General features: G+C 42.4%; 1 protein-coding gene across 2 annotated transcripts in view; it reads right to left on the reverse strand.

Moving 5' to 3' along the window:
• Window positions 1-1,163: 1,163 nt before the first annotated feature.
• Window positions 1,164-13,710, reverse strand: part of CAPN7 (calpain 7) — a 47,725-nt gene continuing 35,178 nt past the window's right edge. The window contains exons 13-21 of one of the 2 annotated variants that reach the window (XM_040263786.1): window positions 10,686-10,830; window positions 10,471-10,570; window positions 9,720-9,855; window positions 9,079-9,154; window positions 5,843-5,988; window positions 5,055-5,117; window positions 4,387-4,517; window positions 2,420-2,512; window positions 1,164-2,326 (exon numbers count right to left, since the gene is read on the reverse strand). In XM_040263786.1, the coding sequence (XP_040119720.1) occupies window positions 2,182-2,326; window positions 2,420-2,512; window positions 4,387-4,517; window positions 5,055-5,117; window positions 5,843-5,988; window positions 9,079-9,154; window positions 9,720-9,855; window positions 10,471-10,570; window positions 10,686-10,830 (1,035 nt within the window). In that variant the 3' untranslated portion in view covers window positions 1,164-2,181. The remainder of the gene's footprint in view (window positions 2,327-2,419; window positions 2,513-4,386; window positions 4,518-5,054; window positions 5,118-5,842; window positions 5,989-9,078; window positions 9,155-9,719; window positions 9,856-10,470; window positions 10,571-10,685; window positions 10,831-13,710) is intronic. The other variant, XM_040263789.1, reaches the window with a different exon arrangement.

A 13,710-nucleotide genomic window follows, 5' to 3' on the forward strand; every position in this document is an offset into this window, starting at 1 on the left:
TATGCTGCACTAGTATTTCTTAAGCGGAAACTGTTCTTACAGCTAGGAGAGGGAGTGGGCACAGGGTGGCAGAGGCTGTTGACAGAAGCGATGGTGTCTGTTATGCTAACAGTGTTCAGTGTTGTAGCACTGCTTGTCTTGTTTCCATGGCTACCTGTATTTAGAGCACTGTATTTTATTTGTCCTTTTTTGTTAAGAAAACAGCATTTCTAAAAGAAAAAAAAAACCCATTCACGTCTGTCAACTTATATATATATCTATGTCATTTGTAAATCTCTTCACACTGTCCTCTCTTTTTAATGACTGATACAGTATCCTAATTACAAGGTTATTTTGTACTTGTCTTAATACCTTGAGTGTAATAAAAATGGCTTAAGAAAATGTCTTTTTGTGACTTCAGATAAGGAATCCTGTTATTGCCCCAATCTTCTGTTCGAGGCAGCCCTCTTGCCATAAGGAGGCGCATGCGTGCACTGGTCACCTGTTCTTATTTTCTGTTAAGGTCCTGGGTCCTAACAGTGTACGCCCTGATTAGCAGGTGTGAATTGGAATTCCACTTCTGCTGCTACTGAAGCCAAGCAGTATGGAGACACAGCGCGAAATAAAGACAAGCGCTTAGGCTGGAGGCCCGGGCGTCTCCCGGTCTAAGCCGCAGGGGCTGGTGAGTGATGCGGGCAGCACTGGGCTTTGAAAAGCTCCCCAGCTGATTGTGTTCTCTTTCTGTATCGGTCCAACCAAAGTTAGTCATCGTGTGCTCTGTTTACAGCTCTCTACAGAATTCAGCATTGCAATACAGTAACTGTTTATATAGGTCTCCTCCATTGGGTTTTGAAGGCAGGGATTAGGTCCCAGTTTGCATCTGTGAGAAGATCTTTAACACAAAAGGCTCAAATCATGCCTATAATAAATATACCTGTTAGGCTTTAGATTTTTCTTTCAAGTCACGGAAAATTAACCTACCTAAAATATATTAAAAGTGAAAGCACTGAAGTATTTACCAAAATGACATCTCACTAACACAACAATCTGCCACTAGCCTGAATGAAGAATAGACTTTTTTTTTTTGGTAAAAATGTGAATTTTCATGCAAGTCATGAGTTCTCTTTTAGATGGAACATACCATATGAAGTTCTTTAATAATTTCTCCAGGTTAAACTATGCAGTTTCCATAAGTATAAACATTTTATTTCGATTAAAGGTAATAGAAATACAAAAGTTTTAATAGAGATGAAAAATTCTACTATTTTTAGATCTTTAAAATCTTGACTGAGTCATTCTACTCTAATGGATTTTTATGTAAACAATGGGTTACACATAACAGTATCTTGCGACCCAATCACCATGTATTAAATTCTTAATCATGTTTTTTTAGAGTGCTCTTACCGTAAGAACACTGAACTGTATGGAGCAATTTAAAGAAAGGCTATACAAACTAAATTGAAATGTTTTCAGTGTCTCAGACTACTGCTTTCCTCAACCAGATAAAACGGCACTGATGACCATATCTCAGTCCTCTTCAATGAGTCAGTGGGAGACAGGGGTCCAGCCTCAGCAACCTTCACTCTTAAGCATGAGCATCTCCGCGCTATAAAGTCAACTGTGTTTCTTGAACGCTTTATCCTTTCATGACCTCTGGGCAACAGTAAACACTTAAAGTCATAATTAACACAGAACTAAAATCTCATGGTAACACAATTCATTTGGTCATTTGTTGCCCAGGACACACAGGAGAGTTAACAACACAAGCAGGTTTACCTTACAACATGTGCTGCCAAAAGACAAACACAGCGTAAGTACTCCAGAGAAGCATCCCAGCCGCCGTTCTGCTCCGCGAGTTTGCACTTCCCTCATGCGGTCTCGGTACGGGCGTCCATATCAGTGCTTGACTGTGTCTAACCTTTACGATCGTCTACACGCTTTCATATAACACGGCCCCTAAGTGCAAGCCCACTCTGTGTACACACACAACCACGTAAACAGTACTTCTGAGCGACAGAGGGCAATTCTGACTACATACAGTTCTCACCACACAGCCTGACTTCAGCGCCAGATTCCACAGGAGCGTTTTGAGAGAGTCCGCTCTGTTCTGACTGCTGTGTTGCAGTGTCCTCGAGATCTGTGTCCTCAGTTGCAGAGCTGATGTTTGGTGAGTGTAAGATCCAGTGGTTGCTGAGGTTTCTGTCACTGTAGCTGTGTTGTCTTGATGGGGATAATACTATTAAAGTCCAAGAAAAAGGGTCCTTCTTGTTTAGGCAAGAAAGTACTGGGAATGATATTGTAGATCCCAGCAGGTATATTTTCTAGTTCCAGGTAGCAAAACCCACACCTGTGTTCAGGGAAAATGAGAACAAGGTTTTTAAGTGATGATGCCCCAGAAAGCAGAGTGTGAATTAGACAGCAATCAGAAAGCCAACATTACCTGTAGTCACCACTAGATTTCCTCTGGAACCCATGGGGACCAGGGTCTCCCACCACAGAAACTGTTACAACTTCAAATCCAACACTGTACTGCCTAGCAGTAAAAAAAGAGTAAATCACTGCTGTTATTAAGTTGTCTCACACATATACCCAAAATCACTATACCTAAAGTGCAGACAGACTATTAAGTACAGGTTTCTAAAGCTTCAGTAGGAGGAAACAGCACTCTGAGGCACATGCATACTATTTTTACTCTTAATTACAGAAAATGTCATTTATCTTTTTAAGTTGAAGCCATAAAGGTGGACATTTTACGAAATTTACTTTATAAAAGACTATTTTTATCACAGGCCCTCAGAGAATAATGTTAAAACAGTGTATTAGGCAAAAAAAAAAAAAAAAGGAAAAGGAGAGAACCCTGAAATAAAATCTAAATTTACAGAAGAATTAGCCTATGGTAGACATGACATTCCAAATCAGTAGGGAAAGGATTATTTACGCAGGTGGTGATGACAAAAACTTAGAAAAAAAAAATTGTTTCATTGTATTTCACACCAAATATAAAACACAATCCATATGTATTTAAAAAAAAGAATTAAAACCATAAAAGAGCTAGAAGAAAGTACAGTGAAACTCTGATATTAGGGCAAGACTTCCTGGCCACAGCAAAATAAACCAAAAGAAACAGGTTTGATTATAATGAAAAATTTTTTGTTACGTGAGAAAAAAAAATCTGGGAAAAATGCCTGCAAATATGTGAACGAGTTAATATTCTACATACATACCCTATTCATGCTTACAATTAAAAACATGACCAGTGCAACAGAAAAATGGGCTAAAGATATGAATAAATATATGAAGAGAGAAAAAATACACAGTCAATAAACATTTTTCCATATTCAAGCTTCCTAGAAATGAAATACAAAAGGGCAATTATGTACCTTGTTTTGCCAATCAAAAGACATTTTTGAAAATGATTGTAGAAAAATAGCTTAGTCCTATCTAAAGGATTATTAGTTTCTTTCAAAACAGTTTGTAATTACCGGCAGGCAAAATTAAGCCTAGTTTTATTTAGAAGCTGGTACTATTTTTATTTGTATTCTCTTTTTTAAACCTTTTAAAACTGGGAAATACAACACAATACATAAGAAATATAACAGTGCACATGAAACAAACGAAGCTTAGCAAAAGTGAACAGACGCCCAGGCACCCCCTCGGCAGCGCCGTGAGGAGCGCCCCCATGTGGGCCTCTGGCCACGGCTTCTGTCCCCAGAGCGAGCTCGTCTGCTGCTCCCGCTCCTGCCCTGCCTGCGCTGTGGCTGCCTGAGTGCACCCTCAGCGACAGCTCAGCTCCACATGCTCTTGGCTTCATGCAAGTGGAAGCGCAGTACATACTGTGTTGTGTGGCTTCCGTTGCTCAGCCTCGGTCCTGAGACCCACCAAGCGTGTTGTGGGGAGCTGTTCTTTATTTTCACTGTTACATAGGACTCTACCGCATGACTATTTTATAGTCTTTTAAAAGCCACTGATGAACACTGGCTGGTCTAAATTTTGGCTCTTACAATCTATTGGCTGTTTGGATTGTTTCTCTTATGACATGCCTGTTAAAAGTTTTTATTCTTGTTATTTTTTAAAACCTACAGACTTTTTTCTTAATAACGTAGGATATTTACAAATCTTTTCATGTACTTGTCTTGAGACGTCTTTCCTTATCCTGAGGCTATTATCTCCTATTTTCAGTAAGCTACCTGGAACTGAATTTTAGACTGGATGTGAGTCAGAGGCCTGATCACCTTTCTTGTACATGGCTATTAATTATTCCAGCACATCTTCCTCACTTTTATGCAATACTGTCTTTAATCACAGACGAAGTGTCCATACAAATATGTTTCAAAACCCTATCCTGTTCCACTAAGCTCATTTTTAACACAGTATCATTAATTTAAGAAAGTTAACTTTATCACAAACCTTGGTCCTCTTAGCTCTATCAGTAGCGGCCCCGTCTTTTCTATATGGAATTGGTAAATAGGGTTATTTTTGTGAGTCTCTTGGAAATTTCCACAACCTCCGGCACTCTGACCACTCCACTTTCCATTAATCTAATAAAACAAAGCCTTTGTATTAACAAAACTTCACATTCTAGAATTCTGCTTTAAAGACAATAAAATTCCTCTGCACCTTTAAAAAAGAAAAAAGGCAGCTTTCCACTGTGGCTCCATCATCTATCTCTCCAGTGTGACTCTCCAATCAGCCCGGCCACCTTGCTGTCTCAGCCCTGTCTCCACCCCCCGTCTTGGAGTCCTCCCTGCCAAGGACTCCCCCTCAAATCCTCTTGCCCACGTCCAGCCCGCCCTGTAGAATCAGTCTCATATGCTGTTTAAAAGGCTCCTGCACACCGCCGTCCCTGCTGACCAAGGTGTGCACGCATCTTCCTTCTCTGAATTCAACTTTTCCCCACAGGATCACTCTGTGCCCACTGAAGTGCGTGTGTCCCAACCCGGACTGGAGACTATACTTACAGTCAAATCCTACAATGTTTTTACTTTGTAAGAAACTGTTAAATGTGAAAGAAAAAAAAAGGGGGACTTCTAAGATTTCAATGAGACTGTGACCCAAAGAAAAAAAATCTCTTTTACCTGTTTTGATACAGTGTATGGGGAAGGAATCTTTGAAAAAGTAAAGCTGCATGCTGAGTACACCTAGAGTGAAAAAAAAATTATTATAGTGATACAATGTATACTTATAATACACTTTAGAATGTTCTGGAAGACTAAGAAATCGGGGTAGTTGACAGCCCCGATTCTGTGGGCCTCCTGTATCAGGGCAGGATTAAAGGACTGCAGGGGGGTGGCCAGGGTGCTTATCTCGGGACACACCACAACCCCCCAGGTCCTGGCTTCTGCATCTTAAGAAAGCAGCTCCCCAGTGTCCCTTTCATCACTAAAAATCTATTCGTTCGAGCTTCTTTACTAAGTTACGGCAAACAGATCTATGAAGAAGACAATTACAATGACCTTCCCAGTTACATGAGAGCAATATGTTTACAGGCAGTCAATTTCCTTTCACTAAGTTCAAAGTTTTCTTTTTTAAGTCAATAAAAGTATTATGAAGACTAAAGGAGTTTTTATTGCTCTGTGAGGTTTATTGGTCCAATATACCACATTGCCTCGGGACTAAACCACTACTCTAAAACCTAAAATATTCATTCAAAATGTTATTCAAAATAAAAACATTTCATTACTGTTCAAAAACATTATTTTCTGCATGAATCACCGTCATAATTTAACAAAACTGTTATACAGATAAATACACACTCAGCAGTGTATAAAGGTCAATCTTCATAAATAAGCCTTTTTGTAGGTAGTCTCACAAGCAGAGGCGTTATGTACTCTCTATCATCACTCTGTCGTGCTGGTTTACTTACCCGCACTGTGTAATGGATGGTATTCTGCTTTTCATACTGGGAAACCACTAGCGTAAAGGTGTGGGTCCCTGGAGTGGTCAGCTTAATCTTAGTCAGATAGTGAGGGCTGTTAATTCGAATCCCATCAATGTATGGAGGTGGGTCAGCTGCGAATAAACAAGTGGGTTTACAGAAGATGGGACTTCATTCTCTGTAGTTTTTAAGTTTTATGGTTGACGGTAGGAAAAATAATTAAATGGATGGACATCCCCTTAATTCTGTCTTTAAAATACAATGGTATTAAAGAATTACAATTTCAATTTAAAACTTTAAACAACTTAAAACTTGAAAATTAAATAATTTCTAATACACAGAAAGCAATCTTTTTGGAATACATTCAACGAGGTATATGATAATCCCTGCTATTTGCCCTGTCTCTTATTTTTCTCTCCTGGCAGAAGATTTTAAAATCAACCTTAACTTCTTTTTTCCTTTTGAGGAAAATTTTTAAAAAGACACAAAGAAGTATATAAACACGTTATCTATATTCTCCACCACTCAGGATCCAGTTATCCTTTTCTGTCATTCTAGCTTCTTTGTAAAACAGCTCCTTTAACCACCACCATTAAGTCTTATTCCATTCCACGCTGATGGATTTGATGGGCATCTTTGCAGACTTTTACACACACACACTCGTGACCATGTATCTAAAGAAACAAGCAGTGTGTCTTGTTCTGCACCTCATTTCTCACTCAGGCTTTTGAGATCCGTGTTGGTCTACAGAGGTTCACTCCTTTCAAATCTGCATGTGCAACAACATACGCCATCATGTGAGGCGGACACACTGTATCTGTGCTTCCCCATCTAGGTGTCCAGATGATGTGGAGATCTGGTTTATTTCCAGGATTTTGCTGCTATAGGAAATGCTGCCTGAGATATTCTTTGACAGGCTCGAGTCAAGGCTGATACAATAAAGTCATTTCATGCATATCAATTAAGTCATTTAAGATCAATGCTATATTGCTGATATTATTTAGAAACACTGAATATTGGATAATGTAACTTGTAGAAAAAACTTTAGTATCTCAAATGTAGTGAGTCTCTCGTGCTTAGAGGTGGTGTGGTCCAGTGTGAGCGGGAAAGGACTGGCGCGTCTGTGATCCAGAATAGTCTGACCTATGTCTCAATGTACTTTTCTGTCGGATGGAGAACAGTCCAATTTACTTCTGAGTGTCGTGATCAAAATAAAACTGTAAACCAGAAAGTGCCCTGGAGTGGCAAAGTCGCTCTGTGTAAGAGAGGAAGGAAATTGTTTTTTAAAAAATCCCAGCATAAAGAGTAACAAGTTCTCTGAAATTCCAAAGCCGTGTAATACGTTAACGCTAGGATTGTAACTCACCACCTTTGTGTTTTCGATGTATAATGACCACCATGGAAAATGTGGCTTGTTTAACTTGATGTTTATCACTGGATCGACTGTGTGTCGTGCCCACCCCAGAGAACCTCAGGATACCCTTGGTGCAGCGGGGAAGAAGGCTACCTTTTCCTAAGATCAAGCAAAATGAAACTCGACAAAACCACTTCTGACCCCACCTTAGCCATCCGTGCCTGCTCCTCCACTTCTGACCCCACCTTAGCCATCCCTGTCTGCTCCTCCACATGGCCTTCTTGAGAGAGCCTCACCTCAGGCACGCCTGATCCTTTCCCCTGGGATCCCAGCCCACCTGTGGCCACTCTGTCCCTGTCAAGGTCAAAGATGCTGCTGGGGAGCTAAGTCCACCTGTCTCTAATCTAATCTCAATAGGTTACAGCAATGGGAGAGCTAACAGGGATCTCAAATCTAACAAGACCCAAAGTTAACTTCTGCTTCCCTCCACAGCAGCTCTGCTCCCTGTCCGGCCCCCGCACCGCAGTCGGCGTCACGCCTTTCTGCTTCTCAAGCCAAAAGCGCAGGCGCCGTCCTGGACTCCTGCCATCCCCCCTCTAACCCAGCAAGTCCTGACAATCCTAACCAAACGCAAACCTGTCCCCTCCTCATCCCCACTTTACCACCACAGGTTCAACCCACCGTCGCTTCTCACAGAAATAAAGATCACCTAATTGGGTTCTCTGCTTCCATTTTTTGTCCCCTCAAATATATTCTACAAAGAATTTTCTTAAAAACAAAACACATACACACATCAGATAATGTCATTTTCCTGAGACCCTCCAAAGATTTCCATCATGCTTGGAGCAAAATTCCGACCCTTTCCTGGGCTGGGCTGACGGAACCTCACGTGATCTAAGCCTGCATACATCTGACCACTTCTGACACCCACTGCCCAGGCCTCCGGGTCTTCCTTCTCTTCCCAGAAAACAATGTTTGGCCCATGTTAGGGTCCTTGCACTGGCTGTTCCCTCTGCTTGCGACGCTCTTACCTCTGTCTTTGCACGACTGACTCCTGTTCGTCATTCAGAGTTTCTCTTCCTCCTTCTCAAAAGGCCTTCCACGGCCACCCAACCAAAGTGAACAAGCAGTCATGAACACCCTATGTTACTTCTTTCTACACAGGTGTCAGTATTAAACTTTTTTCTCTTTCTGTCTCCCAAACTAGAATATAAACCAGTAGTTCCTACCATGGAGTAAATGATAAAAAATTTTCTTTTAACGTGAAAGCAAAATGGTCTCAACACAGTAAGTCAATGCCTTAGGGGAAGATTCACTGTATCTGGCAGGAAGGTTATCACAGAGGAAATAACATGAACTGGATCTTAACACATTCATTACAAAGAATAGAGGAAAAGGAATATGCGGGAAGAGGCCAGGGAGAAGAGACTCTTGGTGGAAGAACTGAGAGAGAGGAGGACAACACGGGCATGATGTATTCAGGAGCAGCCAGACCTGTGCCGAGGATGCCTTAAGGAGAAGGCCAGAGTATAAAAAGCCTCAGACATCTCACTCAAGAGCCTGGACTTTATCCAAGAGTCCACAGAAAACCACAGATTTTCTGATCAGAGAAAAAGATAGGATTTAAATTTTAGAAATAAAGCTCTGACAGCAATGTGCGAGTGCAGAAATTCCTGAGGTCTCTAAATTAAAAAAAAATAACACACACAAGTAGCATAAATAGCCACACATCTGTGTGAGCGGTTTCTATTAGTCTTATCAGCATAATTATTAATTTATTTGTATTACCTACATAAAATTTGTCATTTTTCAAATTAACCACACAAATAGAATTTTAGTGTTTGTTTGAATGTCTGTTTACTAAACATACCTGGGTAATAAACTTTTTTCCCATCAGTCTTGTATACAACCATTGTGATAAATTCTCGATTATTTGCAAAATCATCCTAAAAGCACAAAGAATTCAATATGGTTAGGAAAATCGACTCACTATGTTCCTGTGTGTGTGTGTGTGTGTAGATGAGGAGGGGAGGAGGAGATTATTTCTAAGTTTAAAAGCATTTCCATTTAGTGTTATAAAATGTGTCAATTAAACTGTAATTTCAGTAGATGAGCACGCTGTATGAAGCATGTGCTACAGAAACACTCTGAAACCATTAACATTATGGTTTCCCGTTATAAAACCAGGCCTAATGCATCGGCATTTCCAAGACCCCTGGAGCGTATTTCTACGTTCATATTCTTAAGACCTAAAGTGTATATAATCAACACTACAACTCTCACTAGAAAGCACAGACCCCCTCACACTGTTCTTCATACATGACTTCTGAAAGAGATTTGAAGTGTGTAACTGTAAACCATCAACTTGCTTTGGGGAAAACGTTCGTTCATCTAAGGAAACACGGTTTCGAGCCACCCACGTGCCGGAGACCGGCCGGCGGCCAAGCTGCGCCCCGCTCGCACGGGTCTGTGTCTGACAGTGTCTGCGTGGGTGCAAGGGGGTGCCAGTACCTTATCCGTTATGTGCCTGCTGAGCAAAACCCAGACGGCGGCGCCCCCCTGTGGACACTGCACCTCCAACTTGTACTGGGGGTTGTTGGCCAGGCTGTAGGCGTCCTTCACCGGTCCCTGCTTAGCGTCCCACGTACTAAGAGACAACATCAGCAAGGAGGTCGTAGTGAAACTTCTCACAGAGCTAAGCTGAGACGCTATTTTAAAAAGTTTGGCTTCAAATACAGTTAGGTTATAAGGTTTCCTTGTTCTTTTGGCGTAATCAAGAAGCATACGAGGAAGAGTGACTATTACATGGTAGTTCTCTATGCAAGCAGTGTGCTTAGTCGCTCAGTCATGTCCGACTCTGTGACCCCATGGACTGTAGCCCGCCAGGCTCCTCCGTCCATGGGGATTCTCCAGGCAAGAACACTGGAGTAGGTTGCCATGCCCTCCTCCAGGGGCTCTTCCCAACCCAGGGACCGAACCCAGGTCTCCCACACTGCGGGCAGATTCTTTACCAGCTGAGCCACAGGGGAAGCCCAGGAACACTCGAGTGGGGAGCCTGTCCCTTCTCCAGCGGATCTTCCCAACCCAGGAAATGACCGGGGTCTCCTGCCTGGCAGGCAGATTCTTTGCTAGCTCAGCTACTAGGGAAGCCCTCTATGGGCATGATAAAAAGAGAGAATACTAGTCTTCCCAAATAATTTCATTTTAAATGAAAAAAGGGACACTACTATGAAGCATATTTTGAAATGTGCAAAAAAGTTACCTGTGAATACATGTTGATTCTTTAAAAAGACCTGGATTCCAACTCAAGTAAATTACATCATAATACTGGCAGAGATCATCCCATGAAATCCAAAATATTCCTAAAAATTAAATGTCTTTGTTAGTCTAAAAAGACCTTAATCACTTGTCAGTTGAGTACATTTTACACTGTTAAAGCATGTTAAACACGTATTATTAAATTAAAAAGTTATTTACCATTGTCTATTTTCTGAGCTGTTCGAGGATCAAAGTTTAAATACTTTTGCAATTCTGGGGTCCAGTTTTTTACATCATTTTCACTATATCTTCCTTTCCAACGTAAATGGCTCCAAGGATTTTTCAGTTGGATAAATCGCAGCCCCTAATAAAAAAGCCAGGAGATAACAAAGTTACAAAACAGTTTTACCACATTTTTATTAGTTATATCATTCTCCAAGTGAGGATGCAGTTTGAATCTGAAATTACTATTCTTTAATCAGCACTTGATTGAGTCCTACATCCGATCAGAAGCTGTAAACGGCTACCTATCTCTAGAGCTACGCTATCCGTACGTAATCACTACTCACTCGTGGTCATAGATAATTAAGTTTACAAATCAGCTCCTTAGTCACAGTAGTCACATTTCAAGAGCTCAAGGACCAAGCGTCCTGGGAGCTAGATATCACACAGCATGGGCACAGAACGTTTCATCCTGGCAGGAAGTGCCTCTGGGCCAGGCTGCCCTAGAGCATGAGGTGTCTCCTGTCCTCTCAAGGCCTCCTCTGCTCTGGCCTGCCGGTTCCCAGTGCCCTGTCCCCATGCCTGGCTCTCCCCGGCCCCCAGTGCCCTGTCCCCACGCCTGGCTCTCCCCGGCCCTGCTCTCAGCCCCGCTGGGGCCCACACTCAGTCCCCACACTGAACGCCTCTGCTCACGCTGCCCCTGCTCCTGGCGGGCCCTCTGGTCCCCTCTGACTGCTCTGCTTTCAGATGCTCTTTAGCACCTTCCTCTGCACATAGGCCTTCTCCGGTTCTGGCAAGGGGGGCTGCTCTCCAGGCGCAGTGCACGGGCCTCTCATGGTGGGGGCTTCTCCTGGTGCAGAGCTCGAGCTCTGGAGCACGGGGGCTTCGGCAGTTGTAGTGTGTGGGCTCAGCTGTTGCGGTTTCCAGGCTCCACAGCACAAGTCCAATAGTTGCGGCACAGGAGTTAGTTGCCCCGTGGCATGCAGAATCTCCCCAGACCAGGGATCAAACCTGCGTCTCCTGCACTGGCAGGCGGATTCTTTACCACTGAGGCCACCAGGGAAGGCCCTTCTCATTGTAATTACTACCTCTCCTTTAAAGTTCACAGGGCTAACAATCTGTATTACATTAGTTTACAACAAACAACATCCTATCTTACATCATTTCCTACTTCTAATGCAGGAGTCTCGTCTCCCCAATGCGACTATAAAATCCTTGAAATGGTTAACATTATTATCCTGTTTCAGAAGTCTCTACTGAGTTTACAGAACACCATATACGCTCAATAAATACTGGGTGTGTCTACAGAGTTGATCATATTGACTCAGAAAAACAAAAGAGCGTATAAATCCAAAAGATCTGTCTTATTTCAAGGAGTCAACTTAGAAACTTATATTCTTTTTCTAATGATGTCACAAACCAAACAATTTGGAAGATATTTAAAAACACACACACATACACACATTTCTTTGCTATTTTAAATGTGGCAAATCATGGCCTGGGATAGATGTGATTTTTGGACATAAATCAGACTAATTTCTCTAAGGCCACATTTCCGAGAAGCTCATCAATACAATTTCTGTTCTTAGTCTCTTCTATATCATTTGTGCCTCACCCTGCCCCTGCCACACATCAGCCAACAAACGCTAAACTCCTTTCTGACACATGAAACCTATTTCTACATGAGCAGAACATCTCTTTATTTCAGGACTTCATCACTCTTTAACGTAAGGAGTATAAAGGAGTAGAAAGTATAAACAAGAATTGCTGCTAAGCTTTTCAGAGGAAGGTCCCAGGTATCACTGACATTCAAGGGCACGAAGGCATGGCTGCAAATTTTGTTTGGACAGAAAACCAGCAATTCAGAGGAACCTGAATGGGGGAATAAATGCTAGAGAACTGAGAAAGTAATCAGCTTTATGATAAAACATTCCACGTCCAGGTACTTCCAAGTGGCAGCAAAGGAAAAGCCTCAGGGATCCCTTGGGCTATACAAAAAGCTCCAAGTAGTCATGCTTCATCTCTGAACTCGGATCAAAATCCTCTCCTCTGGAGATCATGAATTCCGGCATAACATGGGGCTCACAGCAGCAACCTTCCCGGAGCCAATCCATCATGTGAGAAGCCTGCTCAGGCTGGTTGTGTTTCTGCTCAGTAACTTTCATAGCATTTTGATGTGAATGTCAGCATTATCACGGTAAAGAAACCCATCACCAGGCCACACTTCACTCCATCTTCACACACTCCAAAGTGCCTTAATCATGGGACACAGCCCGACCCATCAACACGCCAGCACCAGCTCTAGGCGCCCCTGGGCTTCTCAGACAGCTGCTCTGGGACCTGACTGTGCCCACCCGTGGCTGGCAGCCTGTATGTGAGGCAGGGCCTGGCATCCAACTGGACTCATGGTAGTCAGCCCCTCAGAGGGGCCCATGCAACCCGTAGAGGGCACTGCTCGGGCACCGAGCTTGGCTGAGCGGAGGGGCGTGCCACCGGGCCCACAGAACGTCTCCTCCACAGGGACGTCTCCACTTCTCCAATACCAAGAAACACAAGTGACATAGTTAACACATAAAAACAAAAATAAAACGAGGCAGAAAGAGGCAAAAGAAGAAAATGTCCCCAGTGAAGGAACAAAGAAACCCCAGAAGAAGAACTAAGCAATCTACCTGATAAAGAGTTCAAGGTAATGGTCATTAAGATGTTCAGTGAATTCAGGAGAATGCATGAACACAGTGAGATGTTTAATAAACTGTTAGAGAATAACTAGAAAAAGAAACAAACAGCTGAGGAATACAACAGTGGAAATAAGAAGTATGTACTAGAAGTAATCAGTGCTAGATTAGATGATACAGAGGAATGAATCACTGAGATGGAAGACAGAGAGGCGGAAACTGTCCTAGCTGAAGAAAGAAAAGCATTTTTAAAAATGAGGATACTTTAAGAGACTTCTGGGACAACATCAAGCATATTGACCTAACATTCCCATCACAGGGGTCTGAGAAGGAGAATAGAGAAAGGG

The sequence above is a fragment of the Oryx dammah genome, unplaced genomic scaffold (genome assembly GCF_014754425.2).
Source record: "Oryx dammah isolate SB20612 unplaced genomic scaffold, SCBI_Odam_1.1 HiC_scaffold_2, whole genome shotgun sequence".
Taxonomy (NCBI): domain Eukaryota; kingdom Metazoa; phylum Chordata; class Mammalia; order Artiodactyla; family Bovidae; genus Oryx; species Oryx dammah.